The following is a 22,297-nucleotide window of genomic DNA, read 5'->3' on the forward strand; positions in this document are numbered from 1 at the left end:
AGCCAGTTAACACTAAGGTTGTGAGTTCGAATCACGCTCGTGCGGGTGCACTCGACTCCAATCTTAATTACCTAGGTTTGTCAGTTTTCATATCGGAGGTCAGTGATTTTCTCTGGGCGCTCCGGCTTCCTCCACCAAAAAAAAAAGAAAATGGCCGCAACGGAATAGCCCAACAGCGGTGCTTAAAATCAAAATCAAATAAGATTTTTAGTAAAACTAATTCCTGATTTTCTACCAGCAAAAATAAAACTAATGCAGTAGATCGTTTATCGGTATGTGTTATATAAATATGCAGTATTGTCTGGTTGAATTTTGGTAATTTTATTTAATGCCTGAGAGATAGTGTACGTTAAAGATATTTGACAGTTTACATTTAGCAAACAATAATCAAATTAACCGTTTTTTTCTATTTATTACAGAAATGCAGGTTAAAGAAGAGCCAAAGGAACAAGAATTCAAGTCATGCCAATATGGATCTTATCAAAACAACAGGAGCTTGTACAATACAAATTGTACTGTTGAACATTTTATGGGAAAGCCTGAAATATCAAACATTCACTGTCAAAAACAAATTGAAACTAAACACAACGATTTGACAATGTCTCAAAACACATTACACACGTTACCAAAACACAGAGAAATGTCACATGCCTTGCCTAAACGAATCGCACAAATGCAGCACAGACTGCAACACGGTTCTGTAAAAAAGGGAAACTTAGCACAACCAAAACTTAGTAGATTCAAACCGTATGTATATCATCATTATTCCAACCAATCATTTGATAAACAGATATCCAATGCAGAAAAAGATCGATTTCCAAATTCTGACGACATGAATAGTTGCGAAGACCGAAATATGAGATATATGAACACACTACCATCAAATCCTATGCAGCACGATCCAAATAATTTCAATGATATTACAAATGAAGGTTTTAATGATCCAAAAACAGTGAATGAACAAGAATCCGAACCAATGGAGGGTTTGTTTGGGTGGACTTTAATAGATAAAGTATATATTCCTTATATCTTTCGAGCAGATAACAAAAGATATGTTTGTGTCCGTTTACTTGAGCAAAAAATATTAAAAAAGTACCCAAACTTTTTCCCGAAAGAATTGGCCAAAAGGGAACCTTTAACAAGTTCCTTCATCAAACCAAATGAATGTAGGGTTTTTAACCAATTATACCAAATGCAAAATAAAGGAAAATCAGAAATTCCTTTGTTTAATCAAGAAGATGTAGTAGTACACCTATCAGAGTTCATGGATTTTTATGCAGTGGTTCAAAAGGCATACCCAGATTGTTGTGATTTGCCATGTGAAAGCAACAAAGGAAAGCGCAAATCAATTAAATCAGGATGGGTGCAAATTAACAACACAATTATCCCATATGTATGCAGGTCGGAAATAAAGTTTTTACCAATAGCGGTGCTCAAACATGCCGCTTCTATTAATGTGCCGTCAGAAGGTGTACCACCTACTGAAGACGAATGTGATGAGCTTAATAGACGATGTTCTGCAGAAGGTTTTAAATTTACGTTTAAAGTATCTACAAGAATCGTTTCAATAACCGAAATCCAAGACTTTTGTGATGTACAGGTGTACGATCTTCCAGAGAAAGATCCATTACATCATGCCCAATACTTGTCCTCGGAAGAACCTATCACAGAAGGTTTAAAAATCAATACACATCAAACGGACTTACCCAATTCTTTCCCAGAATTTTCTCCAGAAAAATCTGCACCTTATATGGAGCACATGGAATACCAACAGGAATATATGCATCCACCAATGACATTTATATACAACAGATTCCCATCTAATGTTAGATTTGGATCACCTAATGTTACTATTGTGCCACAAAACCGTGTTCCGAATCCATTCAGTGTTACAAGAAATTCAAATATGATCAACAATACTCAATTACATCATAACTCTTTGCATAATTTTGAACAAAACACTCAAATTACACCACCAAGGGCACATACTGGACAGCCGATTATGCAGAAAACAATTTTAAATGCATTTACACCAGGCCAGAACATAAATGTAAATTACGGAATAAACATTCAAAATATTACCCCAACGGCTCAAAGCATCCCAGAAGCTAATCAAGTGAATTCTACTCAACAGAAAACTACAAAATCACGAGCATTAGATTTTGATAAACATAACGTAATGCAAGTACATTGTACTGCTCCGAAAGAAATGGGTATGTCTCCGAGCGGTGGCAATATGATATTGACTGCAGATTCTCGACAATCATCTGCTAAATTTGGTAATAGTTCTACAAGTAATTACAATATTTGTGAACAAACATTTAGGTTGCCAGACCAACCTTGCGACTTGACGAAGAATATGTGCCAAACAAATGCAAACTATGCAGAATCAATAGGATGCAGAAAAACTGAACAATCAATGATTAGGTCAGGAAATATTACGCAGTCTAATATCAAAACACCAGATACTAAGATACAATTGGAAACCAGTTACCAAATGAAGCAAAAGCAAGCAGTCAGAGAGTTCATTTCATGCATCAAAGGCGTTTGGTTTGGTGGTAAAAATATTTCATGTCTTCACTTAAATAAACCAGAGAGATCTGGAAAGTTTTGTTTAGTTGAAGCAGTGTGTAAACTTTACTATGGCAACACACAAGTAAGTGAATTTCTGTTTACAATTGAAAACGTGCTATTAACTGTTACCTGCACCGAATTAGAAGAGCAAGCTTTTATAGAATACTATCAATTACCGGTTAAAGTCCTAAAATGTAACAAGATGATAGAGCTAACAGCGTTCGAAAAGTTGTTTCCCCAGCTTACTGAAGTTTTAAACGGATATTCTCCACATTACAACCCTCATCAAAACACAAGATGTCTTCTTCCTTTGCCAGATGTATCTAACATGCCTCAATATCTACGAAGAGGTAGAAGGTTTAATACTCGTCCCGCTTTGAATCAGAACGTTCCCGTAAGTAAAGGTAAGTTTAACAGACATGATTTAACAAACTTTACTAAGATTGTCCGTTAATAAATTTTAAAATTATTATGAAACTAAGGTTTCAACTCCCTCAGGCAAAATTGGCTTTAGATGAATTTAGCTATTTTTTAAGGTATTTTTGACATACAGCTCTTCAACGATTTTCGGTAATTATCTATCTTTGGATTTCAAATGTTTGACTTTGAGCGTTCCTGATGAAGGTAAATTCAGAAAAGCACTTCGGACGCAAGAAATTTTTAAACGTGTTGTTTTCAATATTTTAAACACACCCTTATTCAATTGCAGACAGGTTACATATGTTAAGACAGTAAACGTATCTTTAAAACTCGAAATGTCAAAAATCTACACGACAACAGTAGACAGAAAGATTGTTTTGAGATTTGATTGCCCAAGGCCGTACAGGGACATACAGCTGTTAAAAGCAAAGTATCTGAAATCTTCCTGATAGTTGTCTAATTGGCAAGCATACCAGGTTTCCTTATTTAAACTGATTTATATGCCCCCTACCGCATGCAACGGGACCATTAAGTTCTACCATTGACCGTTCTTTTCTCATATGCAACTATTCCAGTCATAATTACGTTCGATAACTCTGCAAGTTACTGGTTTAATTAGGATTATGTAAAATTTACTGGTTACCCGATGAATGATTTAAAGAAAATTAAACAATATATTTATTTCACCTCGGTTATTTAATATCCATTCGAGGTCTTCTTTTATAACTATAAAATAATATCGTAATGAATTTCATCGGACAACACTAATCTACATTGGTATTATTATTATTTATTAAATATAGGTATTGTCAAAACTTACATCGTGATTAGGTGCCATGTTTGTTTTCGATTTTTGATCACGTTGATGTTATGACTTAATTAGTATCTCCTTAATCTAGCTATGCCCTTGGCTATCATTATAGTGACTATAACATGTCATATTTAATTGCAATGTAAACAGTGAAATTAAATTGAATTTAAAATGTGCATGTACAAAAAAAGTGTCGAACATCGTCCATGTTTGAAGATTATTTGTTCGCTATTTTTTTCAAATTTTATAAAATAAACAGCAAGTAACAGCTTTATCAAAAGGAACCAATGTTTGATTCTATGCTGCTTTAATGTAAGAGAATGACTGAAAACGCGAGCATCAAACGCTTATTTGATTTTCAATGTAACAATCTTACAAAATATATTTCTACCAAGTCGTCCCACGCTGTCAATGAGGTCGCCATCTTGAAAAATAACACCAGATTTTCTGAAAATGACTGATTTTCAAATCAATTTGGAAGGGACATAATTAAAAAATTAAACTATTGCATATACGATATTTCAAATATTTATGAATATAGTAATAAGCACATGTTCCCACAATTATTCCATTTGTTTTGTTTAAATCTTAATTTTAGGTTTAACACGACAGAAAATCCAATATTTATCTGAGTTGGATGATTAACAGTGTGAACTTATCGAGGCAACAAGACAAATTTTCAAAAGTATTTGGAAGGGAGAAGACCAAAATTTAAACTTTTTCAATAGGCGTAAATATATTTCTAAATGTATGAGGAATTACTATACATTCCCACACTTTTTGTATCATGAACTTAAAGTACTTTATTTTATCGATTCTTGAAAGCCTCTGTGCATTTCTATACATTTCACTTGGGCTTAATATGGGTGATGTGTGACGTCGTCAAAGTCACGTGATGACTGCTATAGTTGTATATGTGTTTTCGTCATTTCGTCGTTTCGTCCGTCAATACATCCGTCCGTTCATTCCTTTTTCGTTTCCGCACTCTAACTTTAAGAGTTATGCCTCTTGATAACTTGGAAATTGCAAATTGTGTCGCTTCCGCATTTTTTCTCATAACTCAAACTCAATGATAAGAATCACTACACATGTCGGATTTGAGTTGCAAGTCATTTCCCGTTGAGGCATGCCCCTTTTGAACCTGAAAATTGCAAAGCTTACACGGGAGCATTCGTGTCTATTATCTGCTACCAAACATTTAAAATCGCAAGTCACTCTTTTTCCCCATTGGTGGGCTAAAGCGTACCAGATGGCAAAAACAATTTAAACTTTGTAAACCGGAAGCACTTTTTGGCTAATGACAAGTAAACATCTAGTAATAAATCGCATACCAGACGTAACATAAACCAGGAAGGAATAATTTATTAGGAAGTAAGCCTCAAGTGATATGTTGTCATGTAAATGTTTTAAGGAAAAAAACCATAAAAACAACAGAAATACCAGTTCTATTTTTTTTTAAATAATCCTCAGGTAAAATATTAGGAAGTGTTGGTATTATGAAAATATTGATCAAACCGATTATTGTAGCGATTGGTATTTTTTTAGTTAATCATGTATTTTAAACTGTAAATCAAGAACGTTTTTTTTACTCGTAATAGGATTATTTAAAAAAAATTGAAAAGACCTTCTATTATTTGCTTTTTAAAACCTGATAACGCTATGACAAAAAAAGAGGAAAAAATAGACGAAAAGATGAAGAAGTAAAAACACCAACTAAATAGAAACCCTAAGGTAACAATACAGTCAGGACTGTGGTTTCCCTGGATGAATTTTGATCAAATATAAAAGTTATTTTGCAATTTAACATATATTATATACTGATGATGAAGTTTTACTTTTTTTCTAAATTCTAGGGAAATAAATGAAATCTTCGCACCGTTTTTGTAAAATTCTATAGCAAATAAATGCAGTTTGTGGCCATGGATACGTCATAAAAAAATACAATTTACCATTTTAACGACTTCAAATCATTTCTATGGAAGATACTGATTACATGCGTATTCGGATATAAATTGACACAAACAATAAGACTAATTTGTAAGAAAGCCAGGAAAAGATGATTGAAGGGGTCAGTTTATTATTTTAACTGTATATTGCTAGCATGTATTTTGTTTCATTTTGTAGAGAGTTCACCTAGCAGGGAAGACAATGTCATAATTCTCGATGATAACGGACCAGTTACCAGCCATTCCGGAAAATTGAATTGACGGGAAATTCTAAAATCATTGATGCCAATCTTGCAGTACTTTATAGGAAATTAACTCAACTTAAACTAACTATAAAACATGCTAGGATTAGATGAACAAATCAAATAGAACAAACTAGGTTGTATTCCGGCCAAAAATTCGATAAGCAATGTAAAACAATACATTTGTCTAACAATTAGAGCATAACACATCCTCATTTGAACAAAGAATTTTTATACGGAAATTTACACCTCGCAGCTATTCAAGATGAATAAACTATTCACAATGAAAAATAACAGATAAAACAATGGCGCGTTTCAAAATAATTAGAATCTATCACTGGATCCAGTTTATAAATCTGTTATTTGGCTTTTGCAAACACAGATATCATGAAGATTGAAATAACAGTTCTGTGTTAGAATTGTGTTAAAATCGTGTAACAATTGTACACATCATCGCTTGAAAATGCAAATGTATTTTTCAATGTTAATGGAACTTGGACATTGTTTCTTTTTCATTTTTTTTTGTATTTCCGTTGAATCATATATTTAAGTTGAGTATTGGGCATTATTTTTTTTTAATGTGTGTATGTTCTTTTTATTTGATATCTTTAATTTCCATGTTTTTTTTTTATGAATGAATAATTGTAACAAATGTTAATTAAGCAATACTTGCCTGTCTGGCAATTTATTGTATTATAAATTAAAATATTGTAAATGTTAGGTATGATATTTTTTTGCTTTTGTTGTGCATGTTTTAACACCCTTTTGTTGGTAATTGCATTAAAAAAAACGTATAAATAATAAGCATATTGAAATAGAAAGGTTTTTTTCTATAGTAAATTAAAAGGTTTTATAGTCTAGCATATACTTTCAATCAAAGGAACATTAAGAATAGAACTTGTTGACAATGAGAAAGCATTTATTTATGACATACTAGCTAGCATATATATAATTTGTAATTCTACCTGTAAGCAAGTTCATTGACATACAGAATAACAACAATGCAGTCTCGTCTACTTCAAGTTACTCAAGGGAGGTCAAGTTCAAGAATGAATACATTTTTGTTGTTCAATACAGGTCAGATTGTAATTCTACCTGTAAGCAAGTTCATTGACATACAGACTAACAATAATGCAGTCTCGTCTACTTCAAGTTACTCAAGTGAAGTCAAGTTCAAGAATGAATACATTTTTGTTGTTGAAGTAAGAGCATTTCAATACAGGTCAGATTGTCCTTACAGTAAATCAATATTTCAAAAAAAAAAAAATTTCCGGACAATAGCCATTGTTATATCATAGTTCGTTTCTGTGTGTGTAACATTTTTACATTGTGTTTCCGTTGTGTCGTTTGTTTTCTCTTATATTTTAGTGTGAATTAACATTACTATAAGACGTGTCACGGTACTTTTCTATCTCAAATTCATGTATTTGGTTTTGATGTTATATTTGTTATTCTCATCGGATTTTGTCTAATGCTTAGTCCGTTTCTGTGTGTGTTACATTTTAATGTTGTGTCGTTGTTCTCCTCTTATATTTAGTGCATTTCCCTCAGTTTTGGTTTGTTACTCCGATTTTGTTTTTTGTCGATAGATTTACGAGGTTTGGACAGCGGTATACTATTGTTGCCCTTATTTTTCAAAGAAACAGCTTAAATAATTACACTTCTATTTTTTTTTCCGGCAGCCATGTCAAATATCATCTGGTTTCATATTTCATATTTTTCAATTCTACCTCAAAGAGATATTAACTTTTATTGTGTTCCTTGCTTTTTTAACATATTGAAAATAATTTTGAAAAAAAATGTTTCGTACAAATGTATAGGTATACTTGATACATGACATCTTACTGCATTTGCAGATCCACATCTGTATTTTACAAACATGTATGTTTCGATAAATATAAAAACGTATAGTGGCCACCCTCAATAGAAGTAAAATTTCTATATGTATATTGAATGCTGCTGCAATAAGAACCATTGATGTGATAATAAATCACTCACTAACCTGTTTTCGTGACTCATGTGTTATTAAATGACTCATCATGATAAATATTTACCATGACATGATACGTATGTGTGTACTTTTTGTCATGATTAGCCCTAATTGCCATTTGTCATGTTTATTTTTACTTTAAATATTAATTTTTGCGTTTTTCTAACCATATACACATGTATATGTATCAACAAATTAAGATCTTTTGCGGTCATACTGATTGTTATAATTCATGATTACTTCCAGAGTTTTAAGTCTCCTATCCAGTTAGAATAGATATTGAATCGTGTTGCAAAAATCAAGTAATCATACTTGTGGAGACAGCACAAAACACTGTGATTCTCAAATTTTGTTTAAACAGCCATATCAAATGCTAATAAGCAAAAGCAGTAGTTTACCAATGTTTCAATTAAGTGTTTTGATAACCAAACCAACTTTTAAAAAAAAAACCGTCAGAATAGCATACACTCAAAACGGAGCAATACGGGAGATCCAACAGGGTAGCTGTCTCCTTCCAATTATCTTCTGACATGCATAGTAATAAACTACAATTCGAAAAAAAAAAAAAAAGAAAAACAGAAAGGTTTTTGAAATGTACTACTGTATAGTACTAGTATGCACACTTCTGCATATACACAGCCAAGTAACACTGATTTTATGAGTTCCTTATAAGACCGTTGTATTATAGTTTTTCATTGATTTACTCGAAGTTAATTATTGTTACTTTTTGGTACATTGATATTCACTTTGACTCGCCTGTGTCAATTTAACCTTTACAATCCAAGTCAACGAAATCGACATTTTATAAAGTTATTTTCATTTTTTTTATGTGACCGCATGCTTTGTTTTCTTATCTTAAATGAAAGTTTAATGTATTATTATCCAAATTAACTCATTATGCAATAATGTAATAACCGTCTATGCAATTATCAATCAATCAATCACCCAATATTCTTTTGTGTAAAATGGGGCATTTGCGGGAGCTCTTGTCAAGATGACATAGTTTATTTTTGTTTCTAAGTTTTAATAAGAATACGTTGTTGTTTGTTGCTTTTTTGTTGTTGCCTTTTTTCAATGTAGCATGCATTTTTTTTAAGATTTCATAAAGAATATATTTTTCTAACAAGTTATGATCTTCGACTGTTGTAAAGAATAATATAAAAGAAAAACAAATAAATATTTTTTATCAAAATTTATTAGTCAAGGTTTATCTTTCCATGGGTATTCAAAATAAGTAAAATATATATCAGTATTCAACATGAGTTAATTTACCTCAATGTATATACCTGCATCAGACGCGCCCTTCATCTACAAAAGACGCATCAGTGACGCTTGAATGAAAAAAGTTAAAAAGTTCAAAGGAAATAGGAAGTTGATGGGCATTAAGGACTCAAAATTCCGATTTTTTGGGGGCTAAATACAGCTCATGTTCTCGAATCATGGTGTGGTTAATCCTATGGTAAATAAATGCGCATCATCTACATGTCAAATGAATATATTCTTCAAAAATGCTTCATCAGAGAAAACAAAAAATCAGAACAATTATCTGTTGAAGCGATTTGGAATCTTTCATATTTGGAGGCAATGTATTCCATTCACCATAGTGTTTTGATTTGGTGCAGATATATAATTATGCCATGCAATGAAACGTAACTGAAAATTTGAAACATTGAGATATTGAAAAAGTATTCCTGAATAAGGCAGTGCCAATCTAGCTATTTCAGCATTTGTAAAGTACATACTAGTATACAAAATAAATAACCCTTATTTGTAGAACAATATATTATTGCCTGCATTTATAAATCTTTTGAAGAATTTTTACCAAAAACGAGTTTAAAAGTAACAAAAAATACCGAACTCTATTGAATATTTATATCGGAAATTCCCTAATTCAAATAGCAAAATCAAACGCTCAAAGACAGCATATGAATGGAAAACAACTGTTATAGTCATGACTTGGTACAAGAATTTCGTAACGGAAAAAATGTTGGATTAAACCTGGTGTTAACGCTATAGCCAGCTAAACCTTTAGCGTGTATAAACGTCACATATAAGTTCATTATCTAAACCATGATAATTAGTGAACAAAACAAACAGGCGGCATAATATGTTAAACGTAAAAAATAGGTGTTAAGCAATCAACATTTTGCTATTATCTTGATCACTATAATAACAAAAACGTATGTCAACAAAGAAAAAACGAAACAATGTACATATATATATATGTATATATATACAAATTTCGTTGTAAAAGGGTCTAAATACAGCACAAACAACATTTTCCAAAATATTAAAAAAGTGAAAAATAAAATTGAGAATGGAAATGGGGAATGTGTCAAAGAGACAACAACCCGACCAAATAAAAAACAACAGCAGAGGGTCACCAACAGGTCTTCAATGTAGCGAGAAATTCCCGTATATTTAAACAAAACGCATTTGACTGTCAGGTCGAACAACTGATGTTCTTTAACCCTGCTGACTGCCAAATATAATTGATCACAAGATGTGACAAAATATATATATATATATATATATGATATACATGTATATATATATATATATATATATATATATATATATATATATAACCCTGTGCACATCTTGTGATCAATTATATTTGCCAGTCAGCAGGGTTAAAGAACATCAGTTGTTCGACCTGATAGTCAAATGCGTTTTGTTTAAATATACTTTTTCACTTTTTTAATATTTTGGAAAATGTTGTTTGTGCTGTATTTAGACCCTTCTACAACGAAATTTGTTTTACATGCACACGTATAAAAATTGCGGTTTTTATCCAACACAATCATAGGTTTGAACGTAGTTTTCAATTTAGACTTGTATATATATATAAACATCTTCATTACCTAGAATCTATATTTTGAGACAATCAAGTGTTATTTGAAATTGATACGGAATAGTTATCTACATTGTCTTGGTATCACCAGATGAACTTTTTTTCTATGACACAACCCTGGTTCATCAACATTCTGATCAGAAGCAGATGAAGTCTAAACTTGAATCCTAAAAGCATATCTTAAGCGCAATAACAAATTTTAAAAAATTTCAACAAGTTTTATTTGTAGGCGAGAATCAATGACTTTTTGCAAACTAAGACACACCCTTACTCATTTTTTTCAGATTTATTTAGTTTGATTATTAATACATGTAAAGAAAGGACCAAGTGCATAAATAGAAATCATTATAATGATTATTGCTCTAAAACAAATATTAAAAGATGGGTAAAAGATACCAGAGGGACATTCAACTGCTTTGTTTTAAATAAACTCCCAAAATTTGGAATGATCACTGGTGCTCCGAAAGCGTAAGCAGAACCAGCTCCACATTTGGCACCCGTCTGAAATGTTTATCTAATGGATGCCCTCAATAGAATATTTGGTTTCTTAAAATTTGATTGTAAGACAGTGGATAATCAGAATGTATTATTGTAAATTTTGTCCTCTGTTTGATTGAATTTAGAATCTGTTCGTGATAATGTTTAAGTGTCAAATGCATTTACATGTATTGAAATATTGTTCAACAAGAATGTGTCCAAAGAACACGGATGCCCCACTCGCACTATCCTTTTCCATGTTCCATGGACCGTGAAATTAAGTAATTATCTAATTTGGCATTAAAATTAAAAAGATCATATCATAAGCAACAAGTGTACTAAGTTTCAAGTTGATTGGACTTCAGCTTCATCAAAAACTGCCTTGACCAAAAACTTTAACCTGAAACTCCCACTTTCATTTTCTATGTTCAGTGGACCGTGAAATTGGGGTCAAAAGTCTAATTTGGTTTAAAAATTAGAAAGATCATCTCATAAGCAACAAGTGTACTAAGTTTCAAGTTGATTGGACTTCAGCTTCATCAAAAACTACCTTGACCAAAAACTTTAACCTGGACGGACGAACGGAACCACAGACGGACGGACGGACGGACGAACGGAGCCACAGACCAGAAAACATAATGCCCCTCTACTATCGTAGGTGGGGCATAAAAATAAAACTGCAATTATACGAGAAGCGTGTACGTATTAATGAAAAAATAAAAAGATGGCTATTTTACAATATATAATACGAAAGTGTCATGAATATAATTATAAATCACGTATATATTTTTGGGAGGGAATATTTAGAATAATAAAGATTGTAGACAATTCTGTAATATATATCAACCTTGTTTTGAAATGCTGTGGTTTATAATATATATCAATCTTGTTTTGAAATGCTGTGGTTTATAATATATATCAACCTTGTTTTGAAATGTTGTGGTTTATAGTTTTTTGAACTCTATGAGCTAGACATTATAAAATGTTGTGGTTTATAATTTTTTGAACTCTATGAGCTAGACATTATAAAACGTTGTGGTTTATAGTTTTTTGAACTCTATAAGCTAGACATTATAAAATGTTGTGGTTTATAGTTTTTTGAACTCTATAAGCTGCATTTCGCTTATAGACATTTGGATAGTTCGCCTTTAATTGTTAAATTGTTAAACTCTATTAGCAGTATTTAAGTTGGAGATGTGGACCTATTGACGATAAGAATTATTATCAATGTAACTGGATCTGGTGTTGTAATAGTGTAATAATATCAACTTGGAACAAAATAATAATGTTCATGATTTTAACACCCAGACTGTTCTTTACTTACACAAAAACTATCTGTATATGATATAAGATAGTGTACTTTTTTGGAGTTGTATTAGCATGGCAATGGAGCTAAAAATGTTTGGGAAAGTCAAATATACCTAACATTGTGAAGCATCAGCATAAACATGAATCTAAGGTCAATTTAACAACCTTTAATACAATCAGCTTAATTTCTATAAAACGAACATAAACACATAAGCACTGTTTACTGTACAAATGAAACCATCGTGGACTGATCGTCAATCAACGACAAATGGTTGTAAAAAAAACTATTAGAAACGGAGTATATCTCTACAATACAGCGAGAATATCCCCCACCCGGAGGCATAGAATTCTCAAAAAATCTCTGACATAGAAAGATGAATTCAACTAGGCTTGTATTATGAACAGTTAGTTTAATCTTGTAACCAAAAATGCATAGTGTTTCGACTATGAAAAACAAATATTTGCTATTTCATCCCAAAACTAAGAAAACAAAGTTTTTATAAAGAAAACTATTCATGTAAAAAATAGATTAGAATGGTCTAGATCGGGTGTTCTTACCGAAATTCGACATTCTTAAAAGATATGATTTTTACCTTTGTTAATATATAAACATTTATAATTACATTAGATGTATGTTTCATTATAATACTTTATTCTGATTGACTAATTGCACATCACGTGTTATTCCTTCAGCAATTGTATTACTCAATAAAACTTATTATTCATGATAACACGTGTTCCCGCAATAAAGTGCACACTTCAGGTAAATTAAATTTTAAAAAAATATATAATTTGTGTTTTTTACGATCTTAGCTAAAAAAAAAATGTAATTATAAGTATTAAATGCTTCTTTTTTTTAACTTCATATACGCTTTTACACCCCAATGAAGTTACAAAAAGAAGCATTCAATGCTTAAATAATAATGCGTTTATAAAATGTTTAATATTTTACTGTCTAAATATTAGCCCAATATGCATATGAAGAAGTCCCGGAGGTGCCTTTTTTCATTTTTAATAGTGAAGTCACATTAAATTTCTTCATTTGCACATAGTTATGTGCTATCATTTAGCGATATTTCGTATTTTGATACATCACATTAGTGGTATGTACTGTTGAGATATGATTCATTGGTACACAGGCGAAATCCTATCCCAGAAGACTAAACACCTGCTATTCAAGTATTACATGAGAATACCCATACAGGTAATGAAATAGTATTTGGCCAATTGACCTTTAAATTTTATGTTTATGGTTTATATTTCCATGATATATCCGGTGAGATAATATTACAGAAGAATTTAAAAGTGTTTAGTTCGATTTTAAGACTACTCTCTATTCTATGCAAAAAACATGAGGAAATAAATTGAAAAGTTGTATGTATGTAAATAAACTGATCATAGATACCAGAAACAAATTTTGTATTCACGCCAGACGCGCGTTTCGTCTACAAAAGACTCATCAGTGACGCTCGAATCTAAAAAAAAGTAATAAAAACCAAATAAAGAACGAAGTTGAAGAGCATTGAGGACCAAAATTTCTAAAAGTTTTGCCAAATACAGCTAAGGTAATCTTCAATGTCTTTCACCATAAAAATGGTAGCATACGCTATAAATTTATTACTTTGGGATATCATAATGAATATTTTTTTGTTAATAGTGAACAAAAGGGTAAAACATGCTACACAGAGAAAAAAGTGATCAGTGTGCTGGAGTTTTTTATCGACAACATATTTGTTGAATTTGGAGGTAGACTTTTTCAATAAATTGTCGGCATTCTTATGGGAACGAACTGTGCGCCTCTTCTTGCCGACCTCTTCTTATTTTTATATGAATCGGAGTTCCTTCGGACATTTGTCCAAAACAAGAAGATCAAAGAAGCAAGTTATTTAATTTCACTTTCAGATATATTGACGATGGTCTTTCCATTAACAATCCGAACTTTTCTGATTGGGTTCCACTAATATATCCCCAAGAACTAGAAATTAAGGAAACAACAAACACGGTATCCTCCGCCTCATTTTTAGACTTATATCTCGAATTTGACATTTGTCATCTAAGTACCAGAATCTATGACAAACGAGAAGATTTTAATTGTGAAATTAAAAATATCCCCCATCTTAATAGCAAGATACTAAATTTACCTGCATATGGTATATACATTTCCCAACTTATTCGATATTCAAGACCTTGCAGCTCCTATTCAGACTTTGTAAAACGTCACCAGTGTCTGAGCAGAAAGTTGATGAACCAGGAGATGTCAAAGAACGTCTCGTCCTTTTTCTGAAAAAAGTTCATCGGAAGGTACCAAGACCTTGTTGTTAAATATTGCATATCAACTTCACAAATAATACATGATGGTCTTGTTATAAAAAAAAGAAGATGTGGTATGATTGGCAATAAGACAACTCTCCACAAGAGACCAAAATGACGTAGAAATTAACAACTGTAGGTCACCGTTGTCACCCGCATAGTCAGCTATAAAAGGCCTTGAAATGACTATGTAAAACAATTCAAACGAGAAACCTAACGGCCTTATTTATATAAAAAAAATGAACGAAAAACAAATATGTAACACATTAACAAACGAAAACCACTGAATTACAGGCTTCTGACTTGGGACAGGCACATACATGCATAATATTCTTTACAAAGCACAAACATGTCAGTATTCACCTCAAATAAAGGCAACAGTAGTATACCGCTGTTCAAAACTCATAAATCTATGGACAAAAACAAAATCGGGGTAACAAACTAAAACTGAGGGAAACGCATTAAATATTACAGGAGAACAACGACACAACATTAAAATGTAACACACGCAGCAACGGACTAAGCATTAGACAACATCCGATGAGAATAACCAAAATAACATCAAAACCAAATACATGAATTTGGGATAGAAAAGTACCGTGACACGTCTTATAGTAATGTGAATTCACACTCAAATATAGGAGAAAACAAACGACACAACGGAAACACAACGTAAAAATGTTACACACACAGAAACGAACTATGATATAACAATGGCCATTTTCCTGACTTGGTACAGGACATTTTTAAAGAAAAAAATGGTGGGTTGAACCTGGTTTTGTGGCATGCCAAACCTCGCACTTCGATGGCACCGTTAAATATAACATTAAAATGACAACATAATAATACAGGACTACAATACAAATAAATAGCAGAACGTATTAGGCATAGAAACATATTAATAATAGATTAAAAAAGGCATCAGGTTTAAAATTCATTACGTCAAAAACGCGCCTCGTCCAAACAAGACTTACCAGTGACGCCCAGATATAAAAGTTCGAAAGTCAAAAAAAAAAGGGGGGACAAAAGCTTACAAAACCTTTAAAAAGACTTATTGAGAAGGGATATAGTTACGATACTGTTGTCAGGTCATTAAAGATTGCATATTTTGGTTTTAATATTGATTCACTTATAGGGTCTTTGCATCGGAACTAAACACATTTATCTAAAAAAAACAGTTGTTGGCATGACACTGGTTATGTTCTTCTCATATATTTTAAGATAGTATGATACTAAACCCCTAACGGGAGGGATTGTGCCTGATATTCATATGATGAAGACATAATCTTTCAATCAGTTTAATTGAGGTTTGGAGCTGGCATGTCAGTTAACTGCTAGTAGTCTGTTGTTATTTATGTATCATTGTCATTTTATTTATTTTCTTTTGTTACATCTTCTGACATCGGACTCGGACTTCTCTTGAACTGAATTTTAATGTGCATATTGTTATGCGTTTACTTTTCGACATTGATTAGAGGTATAGGGGGAGGTTTGAGATCTCATAAACATGTTTAAACCCGCCGCAATTGTGTGCCTGTCCCAAGTCAGGAGCCTCTGGCCTTTGTTAGTCTTGTATGGTTTTTAATTTTAGTTTCTTGTGTATAATTCGGAGTTTAGTATGACGTCCATTATCACTGTACTAGTATACATAGTTTTTAAGGGGCCAGCTGTAAGGACGCCTATGGGTGTGGGTGATTCTCGCTACATTGAAGACCCATTGGTGGCCTTCAGCTGTTGTCTGCTCTATGGTCGGATGATTTTTATGTTTTTTTTGTAAATATTTGTTTGTTTTGAGATTGTAACACAGTCATGACTGCTGTAACCATATTTTGACTATTTTATCGATTATATCTGTTTTGTTCACGCATCGTTGTAAAAATAACGGAATTTGATGCGACTGTCATACAAGTGAGAGGTTTAGCGCTATAAAATCAGGGTCAATCCACCATTTTCCACATTTGAAAATGGCTGTACCGAGTCAGGAAATCAATATGACAGTTGTTGTCCATGCGTTTGATGTGTTTAATCATTTGATTTTGTCGTTTGATTAGGGACCCAGTGGTTGTAAATAAATTCATCATAGAAGCCAGAATCAAATTTTGTATTTACGCCAAACGCGCGTTTCGTCTACAAAAGACTCATCAGTGACGCTCGAATCCAAAAAAGTTTAAAAGGCCTAATAAAGAACGAAGTTGAAGAGCATTGAGGACCAAAATTTCTAAAAAGTCTTGCCAAATACAGCTAAGGTAATCTATCCCTAAGGTAGACAAGCCTCAGTATTTCAGAAATTCAAAAGTTCGACCCAGTGGTTGTAAATAAACTCATCATAGATACCAGGATCAAATTTGTATCTACGCCAGACGCACGTTTCGTCTACAAAAGACTAATCAGTGACACTCGAATCCAAAAAAGTTCAAAAGGCCAAAGAAAGTACAAAGTCGAAGTGCACTGACGACCAATATACTTTGAACACAACACTAGGGACTAAATCTGTAGACAAAGAAATAACTACGATAAATGGGATTGTTTGGTTTCAAAATTGCGGAGTTTCCATTTCTATGTAGCAACATTAGATACTATATTTCATTGCTTGTGTTTCCTATCAGGATTTTCTTGATAGTGATTAATGCTATTAAGTATCCAATTGAAGCAAGGGTTCAAAATTGTAATGTTAAGGTCATCCTTTCAAGATTTTTATGGACGCCATCACGACATTACGGCGTCTTGGTGTCCGAAATCACTAAAGATAGGTTCCATTTTTTTTAAACAGCAATCTTTATCTTTCTCGATTTTCAGATAACAGTAACGTTACTGTATTTGGCAAAACTTTTTGAAATTTTGGTCCTCAATGCTCTTCAACTTCGTACTTTATTTGGCCTTTATAACGTTTTTGGATTCAAGCCTCACTGATGAGTCTTTTGTAGACGAAACGCGCGTCTGCCGTAAATACGTTACATGACGGTGCACGAGAGCAGTAAGATGTCACGACAAATACACCGGTAGGTTGTTACAATAATAATGTTTTAATGTGCAAAAGCAAGGATTTGGAATGTCTCACAGCAAAACAGGGAACTCAACATACATTTACCCCTTCATCATTCATGAAAATTAAAATTTTAAAAAGTCCCTCTTTCTCTACTTTGATATTTATATCATAACAATGTCAATGAAAATATCCCATCTTTATATGGGATAGGTCGTCAAGAACTTCGACTAAACATTGTTCTAAAGTCCTTACGACCATTGTGAAAGATGAATTTCATAAATATTATTATGAGATGTATTCAACCAGCGGTGGTAATCAGATGAGGTTGCTGTACATTTCCAAAATCTACTCCAAAATCTTTAATCACAATCATAACCCTTGATTCGTCAACTTTTCACAGAAGGATGTCTAATGCTTAATTGAAAGATAGACTACATCGTCTGTAAAACAGATTATTTCTACAAAAATAGTTTTTTTAATAGGAAAAGTAGACTGAAAAGCCTTGTTTCGTGTCTTGAAAGTGTTACTTTTTGAAGAACCACAATGATTTCTAAATAAAAAAAATAATACATAAAAGATGATATCATCAAAATGCTAGACTTTCCTTATCAACAACATATTTGTTGGGTTTTGTAGATAAATTATATAGCAGATAGTTGGTATTTCAAAAAGTACCAATTGCGCACCACCTATGGCAGACTTTAAGGGTATTCATATGAAGCAACCCTCATACAAAGACAAGCAGCAAACATCTTGCACAGGTCTTTGACATTTAATCACCAAGAATAGTTTTGAACAGCATTATTTATTAATGAATTAACCTTTATCTTGATATCATAATAACTGTATTTATTATTTAACATAAACACACAATTAATATTTATATTTGTTATTTGTTATTTTATTTGGTTCATGATTCATTTTCTTCTGTTCAGACAAGAAAATTCAAATTTCCCGATGGTATCTCCCTAAGCTGAGGGAATTTAATGTTTATTCCACTGCCTATACTTTTAATACTTCCCAAAACAACAAATGAATTAACACATCATTTTCTGATCCACTTGCTCTTACAACTTTACACGACATTAACATTGATAAACAGTACAGAGCAAAAGTAATGATTTATTCTATTACATTTTTTTCTGTTTGTTTTTACGCCTGAAATACCAGTAGTTTTAACCTGATGGTGACTTTACTATAGCTAATTAAAAAAGTGTTCAAAAAGTTATGCAAATAACCGCGCGCAACGATGCACGAGGTTCAAAAGTAAATATGAAGCTGTCAAATTTATGTTCACCGATTTGATTCAAATTCTATGATTTGACTTATAACAAACTAAACGTATACTAGTATCCAAATTATAAAATGTATAAAATAACAATTTACAAAGCATGAACTCCACAGTATGCATCGGCATTTTGTGTGCATTTTAGTCTAGACGCCATCTAACTTACCATCAATGTGACCTCTAAAGACTGCCGACATTCATATAATCCTGTGTAAATATAAACAGAGATATAGATAGATAGCGAACTCGTGCAATTTAATTTTTCTAGGTCTTTGCTATTTCATATTATGGTTGAAACAATATGTTTATAATCGATTTTACCTGTATCTATTAGATGCAATACAAAGGTAACAAAGAAACTGGCCGGTAACAACCGTTGCCGGATAGTTTTTCTGCACGAGTAGTCAAGTCAAGGTCCGAGGCATAAACGATGCTGTTCAAAACTATTCTTAAAGCCAAAGTATCTACTAGGTTAGAACGGTCAGAATTTGTTTCAAGGGGTAAGTGAGCCAAATTCACTAGGGTAGAACTGTCAACTGACTACAAGTGCAGAAAAACTATACGGCAGGTTGCTTCCGGCCTGTTTTTTTTTTTTTTTTTTTGTTACCTTTGTTTTGTATCTGACTTGTACGACGTTTCAAGAAAGGAGCGGTACATTTTGCATTTTGAAGAGATATCAAAACTAAACATTTTAGAAACTTGAATGGCCATATACTAGTTATTGTAAGTTACAGTTTAAACAAATTTTTTCACTTTCCTTCAGCCGAGAAAATGTTCTAATAAAATTCAAGAATGTAATAGTTTTATACAAAAGAACAATTTCAAGTAAAAGATGAATGTTGTTCACATTTGAGACTATTACAAAAGTAATCAAGCTAATATTTGATTTTTTTATTGGGGGATAAAATAAATTCAAAATACACAGGCTTAATCCTTTTTTTTTTTCATTGAAAAAATGCAGGATGTCCCAATCCACCCCTCACTGCTGCCAAATATATGAATGCAGTACAGACGAATTCAACTTATATATATATATATTCAATAACAGTATAAATATTTCAAAATAAATTGTTTCATAATAAAAAAGGAACAATTCTAATATAAAGGAGGCAATTGGTTACCATGGGATTAACTACAACAAGATGTGTTGCCGAAATGTACATAGATGTTGTCGAAGAGAACATTTATCGCTTAATATCATGACATTTCGAGTACGTATATCTAGGATGTATACCGTTTTCATTACAGAATAAAGCTTTATGAGTTGCAGCAAATAAGGTGCAAACAAATTTTTCAAAAGATTATTTAATTGAGTACAAAAACCTTTGTTTAAAAAGATGGTGTGGAAGTGTATTGTAGAGAGTTGAAAAGTCAAAATGGCCAACCGAATTAATCGAGCGATTTATTAGAAGTACGTAATATATCTGAATATTTAAAGAATTCTTTACACTCCAGACATAATTTACAAATGGTTATAATAACTTCTTTAATATTGGTAAGAAATTTAGTTAAAAACAAAGAAAAAGATAGTTGTAAAAAACTTACTTTAGGAGGAGATGCAACAATATTTGATGATTTTGTATAGTTTAGGTATCCAATATATGGAAGTTTATTTTTTTTTTTAAGTAATAGGCATTGAAGAGACCCTTTTCAATCATTAATAAATCTTTGTTTTCAGTGGGTTTATATTTTGACGGATGTCGCGATATAGCTCTGTAGTATTTAACGTACTTTTGAAAAAGTGTAATGCATAGATGAGTATGCAAAGAAAATATTTAAAAATCATTCTCGTTCTATATAAAACACATATCGTATCATCTGTAAAATAATGTATATTAGGTGCTCTTTGTTGCACTTCAGTGTTTTTGTTGTTCTATTGTTTTCTCTAATAGTTGATGAGTTTCCTCAGTTTTAGTTTGTAACTCGGATTTTTTCTCACTCAATCGATTTATGACTTTTAAACAGCTGTATACTACTAATGTCTTATCAATGACGAAGCTGCGTCTATTATTTACTTGTAAACCATGATAGTATTTTACACGAGAATCGACACAGATATCAAAGGAACATTCATACTCATATTAAAGTGCAATTATGAAACTTTTACCGTCATCAGTCGATTGTGTGATGCACTAAGTGGGGATGTTAAAACTAACAATAAATCATGAAGATGGCTCACGTTATTACCGTTATAAAAATTTGTTCTTGGTTGTTAAAATATTTTTAACATCTTTAATTATATTGTAAGTTCTTAATAAATTCGAATAATCTAAAATTGCTGCTTTGGTTCTTTTTTATTATTTTGACGAACCTTGGATTTTTGGAATTGATTCTGGTCCTGTTAATTTATCAATTAATTATAATCAAGATTCGTTTATTTGAACAATAAAAAATAAAATGGCAGTCATTTACTTGGTCGATTAGATTAACGCAAACCATTAGATTTTATAGGTGCAGCCATAAAAACATGGTATTCAGAATTAAGAGTATGCATGCTTATCGTGATTGGTCGATTGTGAGTCCGTTATTTTTAAATTATTATAGACTTCGTGCACTTTGCATTATACCAAAGGCCAAATAAATTATTTTCCTTAGCCCTTACTGAACTGAGATGTCTTTTCAACGTAAGGATGAGACACGTGTTTCAAGTGCAAAATTGATAGGCAAGGAAGATAAGTACAAATTACGTTAATGCCCACGTCACACTGTCCCGATTTTTATATACGATGGACACCCGAATGCGAAAATTGTAAGTTCGTACGAAGTTGGTCCCGATCTCGTTAAAATACCAAAAAGTGACCGAAGTAAGTACGATGAATAACGAAGTCTATACGATGGTGCCGAAATTATATACGATAGCAAAAGATGGACATACGAAGGTTAACCGAAGACGGGTATTTAAGCTTCATATCTCAGCCGAAGCCTACACGATGGATCACGAAGGCTACACGATGGATTACGAAGGCTGCACGATGGATTACGATGATGGCGCGATGTCCATACGATGTCTAAAAGATACGAGCAGAATTTCGACAACATATCGTTTCTGTACAAGTCTCCCATGCATGGCGGGAAATCGATCTTTTTGTCT

At 32.2% G+C, this 22,297-nt stretch overlaps 1 protein-coding gene across 8 annotated transcripts in view; it reads left to right on the forward strand.

Annotated features, from left to right (window-relative positions):
* Positions 1 to 9,175, forward strand: part of LOC143071920 (uncharacterized) — a 28,036-nt gene extending 18,861 nt beyond the window's left edge. For 5 of the 8 annotated variants that reach the window (XM_076246608.1, XM_076246605.1, XM_076246607.1 and 2 more), the window contains 2 exons: positions 420 to 2,978; positions 5,930 to 9,175. In XM_076246608.1, the coding sequence (XP_076102723.1) occupies positions 422 to 2,978; positions 5,930 to 6,012 (2,640 nt within the window). In that variant the 5' untranslated portion in view covers positions 420 to 421 and the 3' untranslated portion in view covers positions 6,013 to 9,175. Of the gene's footprint in view, positions 1 to 419; positions 2,979 to 4,403; positions 4,554 to 5,929 lie in introns of all 8 variants that reach the window. The other 3 variants (XR_012976994.1, XR_012976995.1, XM_076246610.1) reach the window with 3 other exon arrangements.
* Positions 9,176 to 22,297: the final 13,122 nt, after the last annotated feature.

The sequence above is a fragment of the Mytilus galloprovincialis genome, chromosome 4 (genome assembly GCF_965363235.1).
Source record: "Mytilus galloprovincialis chromosome 4, xbMytGall1.hap1.1, whole genome shotgun sequence".
In the NCBI taxonomy this organism is placed as follows: domain Eukaryota; kingdom Metazoa; phylum Mollusca; class Bivalvia; order Mytilida; family Mytilidae; genus Mytilus; species Mytilus galloprovincialis.